The 19,923-nt window shown below is 42.5% G+C and overlaps 1 protein-coding gene across 2 annotated transcripts in view; it reads left to right on the top strand.

The window, feature by feature from the left end:
* The window catches only part of LOC137632695 (uncharacterized), a 63,586-nt gene that overhangs the window by 18,268 nt on the left and 25,395 nt on the right, over positions 1-19,923 (top strand). The window contains exons 3-5 of one of the 2 annotated variants that reach the window (XM_068364799.1): positions 7,540-7,917; positions 9,715-9,841; positions 10,855-11,034. In XM_068364799.1, the coding sequence (XP_068220900.1) occupies positions 10,921-11,034 (114 nt within the window). In that variant the 5' untranslated portion in view covers positions 7,540-7,917; positions 9,715-9,841; positions 10,855-10,920. The remainder of the gene's footprint in view (positions 1-7,539; positions 7,918-9,714; positions 9,842-10,854; positions 11,035-19,923) is intronic. The other variant, XM_068364800.1, reaches the window with a different exon arrangement.

A 19,923-nucleotide genomic window follows, 5' to 3' on the forward strand; every position in this document is an offset into this window, starting at 1 on the left:
CCATCTCTTCTTCCTTGTCAGGCGGAAGATGGCTAGCATCACGTGATTGAAGTGAGGTGATCTCGAGCCTTGTCGGTTTAGACATTTCACTATCGCCTCGCTGTCCAAGACCAGTCTGATGTGGGCTGATCTGTGAGGGGATAGTTTTTTCAATGTTAGGAAGACTGCCATAGCTTCCAAGATGTTGATGTGGAAAGTTTTGAACTGGTGCGACCAATTCCCTTGCACTTTCCTTTGATGGGAATGGCCCCCCCATCCTTCCAGGGAGCTATCTGTGTGAATTACCACTGATGGTTGAGGTGGTTGTAAGGGAATTGTTCTTGTTAGGCTCTTGACTGTTGACCACGGCCTTAGGAGCTTTCGCTGTAGGGTCTGTGGCAATCTTTGTTGATCTCTTCAAGTGTTTGATGCGTATCTTTTCCAGACTCCTGACGCATCTTTCAGTTTTGCTTTTGGCAGTGGGTCTGTCACTGCTGCAAACTGGAGAGAGTCCAGTACTCTTTCCTGTTGGCATCTTGAAATCTTCTTGAGTTTCAGTAGTCTCTTGACAGGTCCCACTATCTCTCTCCTCTTCTTCGGTGGAATGGAGAGACGATGTGACTGAAAGTTCCAATGTATTCCTAACCATTGAAACTCCTGAGCTTGAGAAAGGCAAGACTTATTGTGGTTGATCTTGAAGCCTATGTGTTCTAGGATTGTGGTTGATCTTGAAGCCTATGTGTTCTAGGAACTGGATCACCCTTGTGGCTGCTTATAGACATGCTGTCTTGGAGGCTGCCCACAACAGCCAATCTTATGCCACTACCTGAACTCCTAAGCGTAATTGTTGGACGATTGTATCCGCAAGTTTCGTGAATATCCTTGGGGCTATGTTTAGCCCAAAGGGCATGGCTGTGAAGGCATATTTCGTCTTTTGTAGCCTGAATTCTAGGTAGGAGGAGAGGGGCGGCTGACTGGTAGGTGCCAGTAAGCATCTGCCAAGTCTATCGAGACTGTGTACGCCCCTGTTGGTAGAAGGGTCCTTATGTGTTGTAGGGTAAGCATCCGGAACTTGTTGTTCTCGATGAACTTGTTGAGTGGAGACAAGTCTAGAATGACTCTGAGTTTGTCCAAGTCCTTCTTGGGAACACAAAACAGCCTTCCCTGGAATTTGATGGACGTTTTCCTTATTACCTTTTTGTTCAAGAGTTCTGAGGTATATTCTTCCAATCAGGGGGTGGGGTGTTGGAAGAATTGAGGAAAAGGGGGTGGAATTTTGTTCCATTTCCAACCGAAAGTGAAAAAGTCTCCCTCCTACCTGGAGCATCTCATTGCTGATACGTTCCTGAGGATTTTCTTCTGTGACCACGTCCTCCTCTACCCCTTGAGGGGTTTCACGAGGAGCCTTTTTTTGAGCCTCTACCTTTGGGGCGAAAGGTAGTTGTGTGCCTCTCAAAGCCTGGATTGAACACCGGCGATTGAGCTACTAACTGCTGGGGCACCATTTGAAAGGTGGTTTGCGGCTGAGCTACCATTTGGAGCACTGTGGTCATGGTCATAGTTGGAGGTTGTGGAGGCCTGCATGGTTTCTTTGTCTTCCTGTTTTTAGGTTGGGGACCAGCATCTGAGGAGGATTTCCTCTTGGAAGACATGCCCCACTTCTGGAGAAGGTTCCTATTCTCCGTGGCAGCTTTTGAACCACATCTTTTGGGAAGAGGTCCTTGCCCCAGATACATGAAGTAATCAGCTTCCTGGGTTCGTGTTTGACCGTTGCCGCGGCAAACACATGCTCTCTACAGGCCCTCCTGGACCTGACGAAGGCGAACATGTCCTTGACAAGGGTACCCGTGTGAATCTTGGCTAAGACCATGTACATATCTAGGCTATTGGAAAGGCCTGCACACATTTCCATACATTTCTGAAGAAACAAAGAAGTGGCTAGTCTCTGTTTTGTCACCTGTTCCCTTCTCAAAAGATGCTCTGGCAGTTTTGGAAGGTTCTCATTGAACTGTTGGCCTGCTATCTCCGGATCCAGTTTAGAGACAGAGAAGGTTAGATGAACCTCGTTCCATTCCTTCTCGCAGGTAGGCATGGCTAGAGATAGTGGTCTGCATTCTTCTAGCACAGCATGGTTTGCCCGCATCGACTGCTTTTATCACACAGTTGAGAGCTTTGGCCGAAAAGGGGAAAGCTCTGGAGGAAGGAGCAATGAAGGTAGGGTGCCTCTTGCTTAAAGCTGAAACTTTGGAGTTGGTGTTACCGGCTCCCTTTACGATCTTGGACAGGAGAGCCTGTGCCTTGTCATGCTCAAAGACCATGACTTCTTTTGGTTCCTTCTCCTCCCGAGATGCTGGTTCATCCCACAGTCTCGCGTAACAATCTGGGTATGCCGATAGGTTAGGCTAGAATTGGAGATCTTCAAGGGGTTTGGCCCCCAACTTCTCGGAGATGTAAAGCTTCCCAGCCATCATGGGCATATGCTCCTTGTACCTCCAGGGGTTGGTTTCTGAGCATTGAGGTAAGTCAAAGACCTTAATAGGCTTAGGAAAGCCCCTGAAAGCGCCCGGGCGTTTCACTTCTCTTATTTCCTTCTTCGTCTCTTTGAGATCCTGCTTAATCTCCTGTTGTTCCTTACAAAACACTGCCATCATCTGTTGAATCGACTCTAGGAGCGCTTCGCTCCTGGCTATCAGCGGATCAGAATTGGGAGTTAGAGCTGAAGAAGTTAACAGCACAGGTTGGTATGCCAACACGGAAAACTGAGGGTCTTCAGTTATCGTTGACACGGATCCTTCTTCCTCCGTAGGTGGTTGGGCCATCTCTTCTTCAGGGTCTTCTTGTAGAAGATCCTTTTCGGTGTCGGTAGACACCTCCGACAGCCGTTCCTGGTGGATGTCCATGCCTTCAAGTGCCTTATTGATATCCGCCTCCATTGTCATCTGGATGAAGGGAGGCTTGACCTGTGCCTGGGGCACAACCGCGTCGGATTGGGCCTTGTGGAACAGAAGGCATCTCATGGCTTCACTAGGTAGGTAAGGTCCCTGAGAGTTCTTTTGGAACGCTCTTGCCCATCTCTGAAGAGTTTCTCTTACTGTATCCCTTGACTCCGTAGTCTCAGGGATATCTTCACCAAATCCCTCGGTCATCAGAGCCGAGCAGATGGTGCAACCCTTCGGGTCCCAATACCTCCGGGTTTCAGTTACGATGGACCAGGGGGCATGAGACCTGCACATCGTATGCCCACAAAAGTCCTTACTCCTGTGGTTGCAGAACACGACTGCACACTTCACCTTTGGCTCCTTCTGTAAGGAAAGAAAGGGTGAAATGAGTACTGTATAAGGTTATTTATATCATTGATATAAATACACATGCTTAACAATAGTATTACTTACTATTATTCTTAATAGCTTAGGATAGTAAGCTAGAAAAGAAGTAGGAAAGACACATATGTGTGTTTCCTCTCCAGGCAATTGCTGTGACCTCTGACATTATTATTTTTAATTTCTTTATTAGGGAAAATAAAGTGTAGAATAACTCTCGTACGTAGAGCCGGAGTCAGTGGGTATTTACACTAACTCCTCCACTTGTAAAATATTAATACTGAACAGTAATAATTAGTGTCCCGATGATCTAGGATTCATCAGGATGTTGAAGGAATACTTCACCTCAACATTTTTTATTCGGTCTCAACAATAGACTGTGAAAGGATACACAGAGTATGTTGGAAATTTTATGCTACTCTATCATTATATACTGTAATTTTCCAACTGCTGTAGTGTTATACTGCAGGAATACTGGCTACTGTATTGTCATATACTGTAGTTTTACTGGTATACTACCGGGTTAGGCTAGTGCCTGGCACCACTAGCTGATAGGGAGAGAGAAAGAATGGGAAGGAGGACTACTGTATCATTATAGTTTAGTACACTAATTGAGAGTGTAGGTGGCTACTGCCTTCTACAACCTTCTTCCCAGATTGGGAATTCTAATGGTAGGGAAGGAATACATTGATTCTAGCTTCCATCCAGCCACAGTTTCTGTTGCCGGCTGTACTTCCGGTTACAAGGTTTGTGGATGGCAGTCTGAGAGAGGACTGAAGAATTCTCAACAGTATAATGGGTTTCCCACCGGCAGCCGCCAGGGCCGGCTCAACCTTTCCCAGAGCTTTACTTCTGTTAAGGAGTTCGTCGAGGCGGTAACCTAACCTCTGTTTGTAGGAATCCGGCCGGCAACCCAGTCAGCCCGGCAAGCGGGGATGATTGTAGAATACCGGCCAAAGGACATTTTTGACAGCTAGGCCGGCACTAAAGAACAGAAGGGGAAGGCAAAGGGTCTTATAGTTTACAGAGGAGAAGAGTGGCGGCAAGTATGCCGCCTACTTTCGGCTGTAAATCGAGGAAGCCTAGATTCCTATACTGGTGCCGTCATGGAGATTGCATGATAATATTCCTTAATAACAGTAGCAACACAGAGAGAAACGTGGGAGAGCACCGTACTTAAATGCTACGTTGAAAGGAATAAGACGCCGTAGTAGTACAGGGAGGAGGTCCACCGGGTGCCTTGATAACTGCTGCCCTTCATTCGCCACTCTTCCCCCTCAAAGAGTAAAATCTATTCGGGGTGAAGATTGCCATGTGCATATCAAAAAGTACGTCCCCTGATATTATGCGATATCCTTAAAGTTATACAGTATTAAGGATACTTGTGCCAGGAGTTTGAATTCTGGAGATCTATGGTTAATTCTCTGGGAGTATCACTGTAGCTAAATATCCCTTAGAAAGCTGCCTAAGGGAACCTTCCATCAGGACGACATGGCTGAGCCCAAAAAACTTAATAGCAGTAGTATCTCAATGGGTGGCTGGTGCCTTGGCCAACCTACAACCTATAGAGCGGAGGATAGTATATCTGGGGATGGATATTAGCACTGTCATCTATATACCAAGGCACTTCCCCCAATTTTGGGGGGTAGCCGACACCAACAACGAAACAAAACAAAAAGGGGCCTCTACTCTCTATGTTCCTTCAGCCTAATCAGGGACCCAACCGAGTTCAGCTGGTACTGCTAGGGTGCCACAGCCCAACCTCCCACATTTCCACCACAGATGAAGCTTCATAATGCTGACTCCCCTACTGCTGCTACCTCCGCGGTCATCTAAGGCCCCGGAGGAAGCAGCAGGGCCTACTGGAACTGCGTCACAATCGCTCGCCATTCATTCCTATTTCTAGCACGCTCTCTTGCCTCTCTCACATCTATCCTCCTATCACCCAGAGCTTTCTTCACACCATCCATCCACCCAAACCTTGGCCTTCCTCTTGTACTTCTCCCATCAACTCTTGCATTCATCACCTTCTTTAGCAGACAACCATTTTCCATTCTCTCAACATGGCCAAACCACCTCAACACATTCATATCCACTCTAGCCGCAAACTCATTTCTTACACCCGTTCTCTCCCTCACCACTTCGTTCCTAACCCTATCTACTCGAGATACACCAGCCATACTCCTCAGACACTTCATCTCAAACACATTCAATTTCTGTCTCTCCATCACTTTCATTCCCCACGACTCCGATCCATACATCACAGTTGGTACAATCACTTTCTCATATAGAACTCTCTTTACATTCATGCCCAACCCTCTATTTTTTACTACTCCCTTAACTGCCCCCGACACTTTGCAACCTTCATTCACTCTCTGACGTACATCTGCTTCCACTCCACCATTTGCTGCAACAATAGACCCCAAGTACTTAAACTGATCCACCTCCTCAAGTAACTCTCCATTCAACATGACATTCAACCTTGCACCACCTCCCCTTCTCGTACATCTCATAACCTTACTCTTACCCACATTAACTCTCAACTTCCTTCTCTCACACACCCTTCCAAATTCTGTCACTAGTCGGTCAAGCTTCTCTTCTGTGTCTGCTACCAGTACAGTATCATCCGCAAACAACAACTGATTTACCTCCCATTCATGGTCATTCACTGTCATAGAAAGAGTTTTTCCTTTCGAGAAAGACTTTGTTTGCAGAAGGCAGCTTTTTCCTTCCTGCAACACTGTTCTCCCAGCTCACCAGTCTTAGAAATTCCTAGGACAATTGACGTCTCTAGAGAAGTTTGTGGAAGGAGGCAGATCACTGCTAAGATCTCTTCAATGGGAGCTAAAAGTCAGCATGGATACAATATCTTGAAAAACAATTCTTCTCTGTAATAGCAGTGGAAGAATCCAGGAAGGACCTCAGATGGTGGTTGGAGGAAGAGAATCTCCAACGAGGATACCCTCTGTAGCCGTCTCCTGACTTTGTTGGGGGGTTGAGAGGCTCTCCTCGTGCTCCAACACATTTGTCCTCTTTGGACCGAGCACTGTAGTGCCGAGAAGCGACCACACCGCTGTAGTGGCATATATAAACTAGACTGTACTGTTTCTCTGTAGCTTTCCTGGCTAGCAGTAGAAATTTGCTAATCCCAAAGCTAGGGTGGGTAAGTAATTGAAATTCCCCAAATTATGTTTGAACAGGTCAGTTGACATAACTTGCTTAAAGGGATTTCCCTTTATGGTCAAAGGAAACTAAATAATTAATTCCCATTATGTTCACCTTGAGGGCTTTTTCAAGTTACGATGCGGTCTTCGTATTAAGTAAATGTAGGCTTCTGATTGACGTTTAGAAATAGGCTACAGTTTAGGTATTGTTGATGAAATTGTAAAAAGTCTGGCAGGTTGGTACAAATGCCGTTATGTTCACCTTGAGGGCTCATTTAAGTTACGATGTGGTCTTCGTATTAAGTAAATATGAGCTTCTGATTGATGTTTAGGGATACAATTCAGGTGTCTTGCTGATGAAGTTTTAAAAATATGGCAGGTCGGTACAAAGGCAATGTCAAAATGATCCGTAATCTTTGGCATTACTTAAACAGGATAACAAATAGGGATTTAGTGTGCCACCACAAACCTAAGTTGCACTAGTTCACCAAAGCACTTGATGATCGACGGTTGTGTGATGCTTTGCATTGTTTATTACAGCCTGTGTAGTTACCGAGTTCCCAGAAACTTTCCCTTAGTAAGTGAGGGGAAATATTTAGATTTTGAGGGATAGCAACTGAAAAAGGGCCTTCTTGCATGGATTACTCTTTTGGTATTTACATTAGTGTAAAAGCTAAATTACCACTAGTCATTTGTAAACTTCCTGAGCCTTTTGAATCCTGATATTCATAAACCTATCTTATTCATTGACTAGTGCTATTTTTTTTTTAAGTTTGTTAATATGTACCATTTTTAAGTTTGGCAATATGCATCATTAAGGTAGTGATATAATTTTAAATAAACTCGCTAATTCAAGACAAAGATTTTTTTTCCTAGTACATAAATATATTTTGCATTGTTTAGTCTTAAGAAAATAGAAATCATGTCTGTGCATGTGTTTTGTACTTGCCTACATACGTATTTTTCTCAACTTATGATTGTTTTAAGAATGGGTTATTGTATAATTGTGATGTATGTGTAGTTAGTCACATAATCCTTCGAATACTGAATTACAGTCTTCTTTTTTTTTATTTCAGAATGAAGGGCATCTCCAACTTCATTCCAATCCTTTGATAAATTCTAGTTGGGGAAGCTATTACACCAAGTAAGAAATGGAATGATTAGTTTCATCCAATGGAAAAGGAACTTCATATCAGAAAAGTTGAGCAGGAAGATCCAAGTACTTGGCTTGGAATGGTCTTAGTCATCCAGTAGCGATAGTGGTTCTGACCTTGTGTGGAGATTGAGTGGCTCTCCTCGCATTCCAACACACTTCCCCTTTTTGGACTGAGCACTGTGGTGCTGCGGAGCAACAAAATTTCTATAGTGGCATATATAAACAAACTAGGCTCTACTGTTTCTCTGCAGCTTTACCAAGTAGCAGTAGAAATCTGCTAATCCCAAAGCTGGGGTGGGTAAGTAATTGAAAATCTCCAAATTATGTTTAAGCAGTTCAGTTGACATATCTTGCTTAAGGGGATTTCTATTTATGTTCAAAGAAAACTTGAATTATTAATATTCACTTTCCCCTTCTTGTTCACCTTGAGAGCTTATACAAGTTACAATGTGGTCTTCATATTTAGTAGATATGAGATTCAGGGTGATTTGGGATACCGTTCAGGTGTCTTGTTATTGAAATTGTAAAATGTCTGGCAGTTCATTGCAAATGCAGTGTCAAAATTAACCCAGAATCTTTGTCATTACTTGCGAAGGATGATCAATGGGGGCATTTGATGTGCCACCACAAACCTAAGTTGCACTAGCTCACTAAAACACTAATGGATCGACGGGTGTGTGATGCTTTGTATTGTTTATTACAGCCTGTGTGGTTACCTATTTCCCAGAAACTTTCATTTAGCAAGTGAAGGGAAAAATTTAGATTTTAGGGGATAGTGATCAAGGAAGGACCTTTCTTGCATGGATCCCATTTTGGTACTTAGTTTAAAAGCTAAAATACAGCTAATTATTTGCATATTGTAATCGCCCTTAAATTTTTAAAGTGATTTTTATAAACCTATCCTTTTCATTGATTGATGCTAGTTCTTTTTTAAGTTTGTCAATATGCATCATTAAGGTTGTGATATAATTTGTATTTATGAAAAGATTAGTGCACTTTTGTATGTCAAGTCTTCATATCAGCTGATAAAAGATGCTTACACATAATGCTCAGTTGCTATAAGAGGATAATGCACAAATAGAGATTGATTGATGTATCCAATTTAGTTACTTATGGCACTTTTACAAGACAAGACGAAAAACAATTCGTATGTTGGGACAATCATATGTAGAGGTTCCACTTTAGCTTACGTCAACGGTAGAAAATTCGAAACTTGCGCTAACCGCCAGTTGGATAGCCAGGTGTACCACCCCTGCACCCTAGCGAGGTACCTGGGAACCATTCCAGTGACCCTCATATATTCCCTGCAGTCGCTAGTGGCGACATGTGAATTCTACTCAGTCATTACTGATCGTTTTTTTTGGTGAAGTACAAATCTTTGGTTATTGACTCCCGCTTGTTTTTTATCTCGCTTTGGATATTTCTTGATTTTGTTTGGATTAGATGATTTTTGACCTTTGCTTGTCAGAATTCTCTTAAATTTTCAAAATGGCCACCCCCCCCTATAACTTTAAGGTTGTGTGTGACTAGTAGGTGTAAGACCCGTATGGCTAAAGCCTCTCTTGTCCCCCATTCTCTCTTGTGTTGCATGTAGAGGTAAAGAGTGTGATTTAGGTGATCGCTGTGACGAATGTGTTTTGCTGTTAGAGCATGAATGGATTGAGTTTGATAGATACAGACGTAAACTCAAAAGGGATAGATTGAGGCGTAGTTCTTCTCGCTCATCTAGAGATATTTCCTCTTCCCATGTCATTAATCCTATTCCTTCACCTATAGTGGTAGATCCCGATCCCACTACTGCAATTGCTAATGAACCCTCACAAAAAGATATTTGTTCCGTAACTGAATACAAACCACGCTATTTACATGGGGTAATTACTTTGGCGACAGCCGATGACGAGCCATAAAGTTTTAACGAGGGTTTCCTACCCCACCGCTAGTTAGCGGGGGGGTACGGAGGGGTAGCTAGCTACCCCTTCCCCTTCACACACACCGGTGATTGATCCACTTTACTTTTGGCTCAGAGAGACGACAGACCTGTCGGCTCTCTCCTCTCTTTTGACTGCCATAATTTTTTGTGTGCTTTTTCTTTCAGTGTTTGTGTGTGAAGTTACCCAAAGGACAATATCAAGGGACGTAGCTGGTTCGTTAGACAGAGATTGGATTAAAGCGACAGGTTTGTTTCCTCACTGCTGAAGGCTTCCATTTCCAATTTGCCAAAGGTACAGTAAGAATGATTAATCGGCTATTGACACTTTAGTGATTATTGTCATTATTTTAAGAGGCTGGTCTATAGCTTCATGGTTAGTTCTTAAAATATTTGAACTCCTACTTGATAGTGCATCTCTTTTTCCTTATTTGCACCCACACTGGATGAACTGCGAGCTCTAGTACTGGGCTTTAGTGCCTACATGTATGAATAAAAATATTTCTTGATGGTTGTCGTCTTTATGCTTATTATTACTAGGTGAACTTTAACCCTAATTGGAAAAGCAGGATGCTATAAGCCCTTGGGCTCTAACATTTGTAGCCCAGTGAGGAAAGGACCGTGGAAGACCATAGTACATGGGTTATGGCACTACCAAAGGCTAGAGAATGACGGTTTGATTTTGGAGTGAACTTCTCTTAGATGATCTGCTTACCATGATTAGTGTCTCTTCTTCCCTTATCATGAGGAAAGTAGCAACTGAAAAATTACAGTGCAGTAGTTAACCCCTGAGTGAAGAACAATTTTTGGTTATTTTAGTGTTGTCGGGCGTACAATACTGTATAAGGGAAAAGTACAAAGGTCATCAATTTGCCTGTCAGATAGTCTTTCATTCTTTGGCAAATTTTAATATTTTTTTTTTTCATTATATATAAGCTGTGGAATGAAATTTATATAAAAAAATTTACTCGTATTTTGGGTAATAAGGATAGTGGTATCAAAATTTGAACAGTAGATTTATTACTCAAAAGGGGAAAAAGTACAACTTTTAGATCTGTGGTTGCAAAATTACCATTTAAAAGTGTAATTTTTACTTCTGATCTATTTACAGTATATTAATTGCAGCAATAAAAGACCTTTTCTTTTTGAATAGAAGAATAGTGTAGTTTTAGAAAAGAGTTTTCAAGTTATTGCTTTTGTTTTGCTTTTTACTTTGCTCTACAAGCCACCCTACAAATTTCAAGAACTGCTTTCCCAACGTGGAAATTGAGTGTTCAATGCTTATGTTTACACATTATCTCTCCTCAGGAATGTTTGTGTCAATACAGAACCTAGTCAATCCAAGAAGTCTAAGTTTTCTTATTCATAGTAGGGATGCATAGAACTTATCTTGGCTTGGACCCAATCAAGAAACTAAATATTAAAAGGAGCTCCCATTCTAAGAGTAGTTCAAGATTACCACAGGGCAATATCGGGGTACAGTACATGGTAAGTTAGTTGCACTGAAATTCAATTAATTAGATATACTCCTGTGTTTAACACAACCCCTTTACTGCCAAAGTTTTCCTTTTCCCTTTTGCTAATGGTACCGAAAGAGGGATGAATTTGCTTTTGTGCCATTCTTTTTAGAGACTGGTTTATTGATTCATGGATAATTTCTAAAATATTTATACTACTTCATAGTGCATTTGCAGAGTTTTCCCCATATACTTCCTCACTGAATGAACTGCTAGCTGTAGCTTTGGGTTTTATGCCATAAATTTATAGAGACAAATTTCGGTTCTTGGTTGTAGGATCCCTTCTCATATCTTTATTTTGTTTTTTTGTAATATAAAGGAAAATTTGGTAATAAAAGGTTTTATAGCATCAGAAGTGGAATGTAAAGTAATATATTGTGCAGGAATTTACACTTGTATTTTGGTTGATAATGATAATAGAATTAAACAATTATTCATATTTAAGGATAAATGGTAATTCAACACTGAAAAAATTCTGTGCATCATAGAATTATTACACAGACAAAAGTAATCCTTTAATTATTGCAAATTGAGTTTTAAGATTTGAGTTTTTATTTCTCTTATTGATAGTAAGGGTGTTGAAAAGTTAATAATTTCTCAAAGGGAAGAATGAAATAAGGAAAAATTAAATGCACCTTCCAATTTCATGCTATTAAGAATCTCTTTGAACTACACTAATTTTAATTGCTCTAAAGGTTCCAGACTAGGAATTCCAAGAACTGTTTTTCTTACAGGAAAATAGTGTTCACTGCATTTTTTTGTTTAAAAATTTTCTTTATTTCTTGATCGCTTTGGTTTGCGTCAGATATAAGATTAAAATAAGGGATTTTGACGAAGGAAAAATCTCTTTCTGGGGAGAGACCTGTGACGCCCGGCGAAAAAGTCCTTCTTTGTACTTTTTCTGATATAAATCTTCCAAATATACCAGAGAAAATTAAAAGCATGGAATGCAGAGGTTACAACCCTCGCGCGAGCACCTTATTGGTGTCGTATATCTAACAAGGGCGTTTGTAAAACACTATTCACAGGCTCTCTTCCATTTAGATAATCCCTTCATCAAAGGGGGAGGGCCGTGACAGGCCCTAGAGAATACAGTTGGGTTACCCTACCGACACCTACCACTCGCGCTCACCAGGTCATCCTTCTGCAAGAACATATGGCTTGGCAAGGAAAGGGTGGGTCCGTACAAAAATAATCGGGAAGGGTTTCGCCGGGCGTCACAGGTCTCTCCCCAGAAATAGATTTTTCCTTCGTCAAAATCCCTTTTCTGGGTCGACCTGTGACGGCCGGCGAAAAAGTACCAGAGAATGCCTTCCAAGCCCAATAAATTAATAACATAATGAGGAGAATACAATCACCATGTACGACAATACTATGATATAATAAAGTAATCGTCCAATTACCAACCAGCCAAATGACATAGGGAACGTAAGGTTAAATAATAATGACGACAAGGAACCAACTGAGTGTCGAATCGCAAAAGGCATCAAACCTTACATGTCTAAGTATATCTAAACATTAAAGGAACGGTAACTACAATAATAGTTAAACCATAGGAATTAAACATGGCAAATATCATAGGGCTAACGAACTACCAAGGAGAGCGGCGACGTGGTGAGAGTGGCGGGTGGGAGGGAGAAGAGAAGAGATGGAAGAAAGGAAGAAGAGGAGATTAATGGGGAGGGATAAGGCTCCCCTCTGCCATCGTCGGCATTTAAGGGCCTGTAAGATCTTTAGATATTGGCGTTTGACAACCATAGGGGATTTCCAACCCGTATATTTTTTAAAATCATCAAAGTCCCTATTCTGGGAATCATTGTTGGAGGCATCTACTGTCCGTATATCATGAGCCTGGGGAAATGATTCCGGATTAGTATGTTTAATGAAGTAGAGGATTTGTTGCCTGATACCGTGAATGGAAATAGTACCTCCTTGTTCCCTGATAACCAAGGGGCCAGACGAGCGGGTGGCAGTTCTAGCTAAAAAGGGGCTTGAGAGTGTGACTGTACATGGAGAAAAATCCTGGGGATGAAGAATAATCTTCCGAGGGGAGCGCCTATTTTGCGGATCCTCATTTTTTAGCTAGGAAAGCTTTGTCTGGAAAAGGAGTACTTCGGCTGAAGGGAGGAAATCTATGTTTTCCGGGTTTCGTGAGAGAGCTGCTAGTTCTGATGTTCCATCACCTGAGGCCATAGTCGTTAGAAATAAAGTCTTCCTAAGAAGAGTGATATAAGAGCAGGATTCATTGTCCGTGTCCATCGAAAGTTTGAGAACACCGTTCAGAGACCAAGAGTCCTTTCGTGGCCGAACCGAAGGTCGAAGCCTAGCACATGTTTTTGGGGTTGATGAGAAATAGGAATCAGCTAGGTTAATGTTGAACCCAACAAGGAAGATCTTCTTCAAAGCTGACTTGATGGTGGTTAAAGTGCTAACTGTTAGGCCTTTGTCAAATAGGCACCTCAAGAAAGAGATGGCTAAATGCGGGGACATACGAGTATGGTCTGCACTCTTAGGGGACCTACTAGTTGTTAACGGCCGAATCATATTGGCGAATTGTCGAGTCCCTTTTGTCCCATTCGATGAAGAGATCGTTTTCCGGTTCAATGTTCGCATCTCTACGAGCTGCCAACTTCCTGTAGTCCACAAAGTTAGAGTTTTGGCTATCCTTGAGTAATCTGACACAGTGAGTTTGGATACTCGGGTCAGTTTGAGGAACGGGATCCGGATGGGACCGAGTTTCAACTCGAGGAGGAGAGGAAACCAACTGTTCTTGGCCAGTGAGGTGGTACTAAAGCCACTGCGCCCCGGAAGGAGCGTAGTTTGTGTAAAAGTTTTTAGAAGATTCCCTGGGGGAGATAGGGAAATCTTCTTCTAATGGTTCCAATCCCGGGGTAATGCGTCCATGGCATAAGCCCGAGGGTCCAGGGTTGGGGTCACATAACAAGGAAGTTAGTGATTCATCTGAGTTGCGAATAGATCTACCTGGAGTCCTGGAACGAGCCTGAGTATCCACCGGAATGAAATTATGTCTAGAGACCATTCTGACTCCAGTGGATCCGTCTTGGATAGTGAGTCCGCTCTCACATTCTGGCCTCCCGCTAGGTGAGGTGCTGACAGGAACCAGTTCTCTTCTGCTGCCCAGGCGAAGATAGTGACCAGGATCTGATTCAGGTTGGGTGACTTGGAACCTCCCCTGTTGACGTAGTGTACTGCGTCTGTGCTGTCTGACACTACTCTGATGTGGGTCGACCTCTGAGGAGAGTCTCTCTTCAGGGTCAAGAACACTGCCATGGCTTTGAGAACAATGATATGGGACTGTTTCATGGAGAGAGACCAAGAACCTGAAACATCTGATGTTCGGAGTAATCCCCCCCATCCACTTAGAGACGCGGCTGTATGGAATGTCACTTGTGGAGGTGGGAATTGTAGAGGAACCGATTTGGAGAGGTCCTTCGGTTCGGACCATGGGCGTAGTCTCATTTTCAAGACAGAGGGGATCTTCGAGACCATGTCTCTTATAGGTACTGTAGCTCTCTTTCTCCAAACTTGATTGATGTCTTTGAGTTTGGCTTTTATTAGGAGATCTGTTACTGAAGTGAATTGGAAAAGTCCGAGGATACTTTCTAAGGCTCTTCGGACACCTGTTTGTGTTTGAGAAAATTTTTTGATCTTGGAAACTATTTCTCTTACCTTTTGGAAGGGAGAGACAACGTGTGCTTCGAAAGGTCCCACTGAATGGCTAACCATTCTAAGCGGCCTGATGGTTGCAGGCGAGATTTTTTTGGAGATTGACCCGAAATCACAGGTTGTCGAGAAATTGAAGTACTGTAATTCCTTCGTAGCTCTGTTGCCTTCTATGACCGGCCGGGCCCAAATGAGCCAACCGGCCAGATAAGCAATGATCTGTATCTCTTGGTTCCTGAGTTGTTCTAACACTCTCTCCCAGTTTCGTGAATATCCTAGGATCAATGTCGAGGCCAAAGGGCATGTCTTGAACACAAAGGCTTTCCTGCTTAGGCAGAAACCCAGATAAGAAGAGAAGTTTCGAGCTATAGGCGCAAGATAATAGTCGTCGGTAAGATCGACAGAGGTGGTGACGGTCCTACGGGGAAGTAAGGTCAGTACCAGAGAGATAGTCAACATCCGGAACTTGTCGCAGAGAATGTAAGAGTTTAGCTTGACAAGTCCAGGTCCACTCTCAATGCCGACAAGCCTTTCTTCGGAATCGTGAACAGGTGGCTTTGGAACTTCAGTGATCGATCCCGTTTGATTGCTTCTTCTTGAGTAACCCTGTGGTGTACTCTTTCAGGATGGGAGTGGATTTCTGGGAGAAGGTCACTGGTGGAGGAGGAGGACCTTGTGGCCATTTTCACCTCAAACCTTTAGAGATTATGCTATGAGCCCACAGACCGAAGGTCCAATGGTCTCGAAAATGGTAAAGTCTACCCCCTACCGGGACCACCGCGTTCTGAGGGGGTGAATCTAGGTACTTTCCTTCTCCGAGCCCCCTTTTTCCTAGGTCCGTCTCGATGGCGAGACTGTCTTCTACTCCTGTAGCTTCCTCTCTGGTGTCCACGAGAGGAGCCTGAGGGTTCGGATCTAGGGCTGTATGCAGGTAAAACATCCCAACGGGGTTGGGCTGTGTACCTGGGGAATCAGTGAGGTAGACCACCTGATGAGGGGGATTTGGATGCATAGACGTCGAATCAGAGGAAGGCTGTGATGACGAGTGGGTAACCGACTATCGATTCCTGTCTGATAGAGGCCTCAGACAGAACGTATTTCCCACAACTAACCCGATCAGACCATCAAACATGTAGGTCGAATTGGAAGGGCAGATCTTGGAATTATCGTACCCCCCAGACTGACAACATCCTGGTCCAGACAGATCGGGCCTGCCCTTTAGGAAATAATACTGTTACCTTCGGTACCTTGTCTAACCTAACCATGGCAATCTCTTTCAATCGAACGAATCCGTTGAACGGGAATTCTAGTACCTGGGAGTAAAATCTAGGTCCCCCAGAGGGAGGACGTCTATGCCATCCAGATTTATGGTACCATCTATATATGGAACATGTAAGGCAAATCTCTATGCGTTGTTTTTATCGAAGGAGGTTACTTCGATATGCCTGGGGCTGTAGGGGGAAACTTCCGAGTTCCTGAACGGATCCGACTCACCACCATACTTTTGAGCTCCGTCATAGCCCCTTGGTTTTCCCTAGAATGTGTTGCTTTTAGCAGTCACGGTTTATGCAGGGTAACATGAACATCAGGATCCATTAAGGGTCCTAGGTCGGTGACGTAGGTAATTGCAAAGCTGAAGGCTCAAAACTCATCCCCACCTACCTGCCCGTACATGGGGTCGTCGTCCAACCTTAGAGAGGACACTCTGAGGAGATAGGGACCTCTAGATGGAGCATTTCTTCCCAACCTTGATACCCAAGGGCGGAGAGCCTCTCTTGCAGGCCAGAGAGATTCATCATCATCCTGACGGGAACCATGTAGGCGAACCTTCTTTAACAGAAAGGGGACATAAGTCTGGATGTTCCTTGAACTTTGGTTAGTGATCCTATTCACAGGCTGGGATCAGCTGTATAACTCATAAAAATAAATTTTAAAGAATAGTCATTTAATGTACTATCTTTTGGGGTATAGTTCGACACTTGTATTCATGAAATGTGACACTGTTGGCGCATCCGCCACAGGTCGGCCACCCCTGACTCAGACGTTCAGAACCGGGTCTAACATTATTTACTGGCTATTAGTATTCTATTGATTCATCTGTTCACTGACCAGAGTTTCAAGGAACAGTAGATAGCCTCTCATGGCATGGTTAGTCTCGACCCGGCCCTTCATGAGAAGGGGCGAACGTTCGGTTCCCAGTACTGAGTGGAAACTTATTTCTATTTGAACACTATGTTGTATGGATATTTATTCATATTTAGGCATAGTTAGAATTGAATATGCATAAATATAGGCATAATCAATTTATTTCTATTTGAACACGATGTTGTATGAATATTTATTCATATTTAGGTATAGTTAGAATTGAATATGCACAAATATAGGCACAATCAATTTATTTCTATTTGAACACTATGTTGCATGGATATTTATTCGTATTTAGGCATAGTTAGAATTGAAAATGCATAAATATAGGCATAATCAATTTATTTCTATTTGAACACGATGTTGTATGGATATTTATCCATATTTATACATAGTTAGAATTAAATATATGCATAAATATAGGCATAGTTATGTTCATATATTTTTATTAGAACTTTCAAGAATAGCTAATGAATATTACCAACGCAAATTCAAAGTGTCATTAAAGTAAGTACAGTTTACTTTGTATTCATGTTAAATCCTTTCCTTTACAGCAAAACAAGAGATTGGCCACCCGTGGTTTGAGTGATCTCTGTCTGTACCGGAGCTCCGGTAACAATCCCCGGTACAAAGGTCCGTCACAGTGACAACGTGAACACCAGAGGAAAACTAATATTAACCTCAATGCTGATCGCCTGTACGATATCCGATTAAGCCGGAGATTCGATGAAAAGGATCGTAATAACGATATTGTGATTATTCATGAAAAAGGGTTCATACCCTGATTCTGATCGTCTGATTGATCTCTGTTTGTAACGGAGAACTAGTGAGAAAGGTCCGTCATCGTGAAAACGTGATCCTCAGCGGTACGATAACATTCTCTAATACTGAATGTTTGTGATATCTCCAGTGAAGCCGGAGATTCGATGAAAAAGGGACCGTAATAATGAAACTGTGAAGTCTTCATCGGTATCACATTGTTAACTCCGGTTCTGGCCGTCTGCTTGATCTCTGTTTGTACCGAAGATCCGGTAGCAAAGGCCCGTCACCGTGATATCGTGACCGTCCCCGGTACGATAACATTAACCTCAATGAATGATTGTGTTATCTCCCGTGAAGCCGGCTGTAACGGTGTGATTATGATCAAACATGACAAAGGTTCGTGTGTAAAAGGCTTCATCCGGAGTCCGAGTGCCGGATTTCACCGTTGCACTCCAAAAATCTGCTCCTGTACGTTAACTAGTTCTCACCCAATGAGTATCCATTATAGCGGAGCATAACTCAAGGCGGAGCTAAGCATAACTCAAGGCGGAGCTAAGGGTGTCGGTATGAATCGACCCCAATTAATGACTCGTACACTAACGTACCTATTAATAATGTTAGCTATATTAACAGTAACCACATCAATAAAAACGTTTATAATATTAAACGTACTATCATCAACTCTGATACTAAGAGGAGGCCTGAATAACTCGTGATCGTATAAAAACGGAGAACGGGAAATTCACCTCTCTTACTCGAGCTAACAAAGAAAACGAGAGAAGGGATAACTCATATCTGTAGAACAGGGCACGAGCAGTCTCTGTTTCGCTCTCAAGGTTACATAATAAAAAACTAACATCACACAATAAAACAAGAAAATTAATAAAATTGATTGCTTTTCTTAGTAATTGTAATAACCAAGAACGAAGAATAACGACAACGTAACAAATAAACAAGGATATAGTCTAAATCGAAGCCTCTGAGGCGAGTACAAACTAACAGACTAAATCGCTAAACTTTAATTCGCTATTCTTTAAATCGCTATTCTTCGTAGGTCCAAATTGAACTTGCAAGCAAATAAATACCATAGTATAAACTAATAAAAATTAATGATAACTCAAAAAGGCCATAAACGTAAGTGATATAACCTAGATGACAGAGTACCAGATGGGCAAAAATAACTAGAATATTTACCGAAGCGAACATAACCTAAAATGGCTGCCGATACCTCGGCAGGACAATCGCTTCCAAAACTAAAAACCACCATATTGGAAACAGAACAAATGCCCGGTACTGTCAAAATCTGCCAAAACAAACTATGGTACTTAACATTGGTAAGGGTGAAGTAGCAACGTCAGTCATGTTGGATTAACGACAATCACTTCGAAAAACACTGGGCAATACACTTATCAACTTTGCGGGCAAGTCCAAAACAGAAGGATGACCTGGTGAGCGCGAGTGGTAGGTGTCGGTAGGGTAACCCAACTGTATTCTCTAGGGCCTGTCACGGCCCTCCCCCTTTGATGAAGGGATTATCTAAATGGAAGACAGCCTGTGAATAGTGTTTTACAAACGCCCTTGTTAGATATACGACACCAACAAGGTGCTCGCGCGAGGGTTGTAACCTCTGCATTCCATGCTTTTAATTTTCTCTGGTATATTTGGAAGATTTATATCAGAAAAAGTACAAAGAAGGACTTTTTCGCCGGCCGTCACAGGTCGACCCAGAAATGACTATTTTAGTTTAATGATCGAAGATCTTCCCTATTCAATTATCATAATACAAACATAATCTTATTACTTCTGGTTACTTGATCAGGAATTCTTTTTCTTTTTTATTTATTGGCATATCTTATAAATGTATTGATAGTGACAGAGTACTAAACGGGCAGACAAAGATGAATTCCCAAACAAGTGAACAAACAATGGCCGCCGTGAAGGGCCAGACGGGAATAATAAAACAGACTATACTGGATATAAAACAAAAGCCCGGTACTATAAAAGCTGACAAAACAAACTATGGTACTTAACATTGGAATGTGTGAAGATGGAGCTTCGGACATGACAAAATAAATCCACGATTGATAAAAAAGGTCGAGAGCACCACAAAAAAACTCGACTCTAAGTAGTCCAAAAAGAAGGATGTTGTTCAGATGGCGCTCGCGTCGTGGCGTGGGTGGTGTGGCGCTGGTGGTTGGCTAGGGCCTGTGTATTGGCCCATCCCTTTGACGGAGGAATTAACCCTGGATAGGTACGGTCCTCGGACACC

The sequence above is a fragment of the Palaemon carinicauda genome, chromosome 41 (assembly GCF_036898095.1).
Source record: "Palaemon carinicauda isolate YSFRI2023 chromosome 41, ASM3689809v2, whole genome shotgun sequence".
Lineage (NCBI taxonomy): Eukaryota > Metazoa > Arthropoda > Malacostraca > Decapoda > Palaemonidae > Palaemon > Palaemon carinicauda.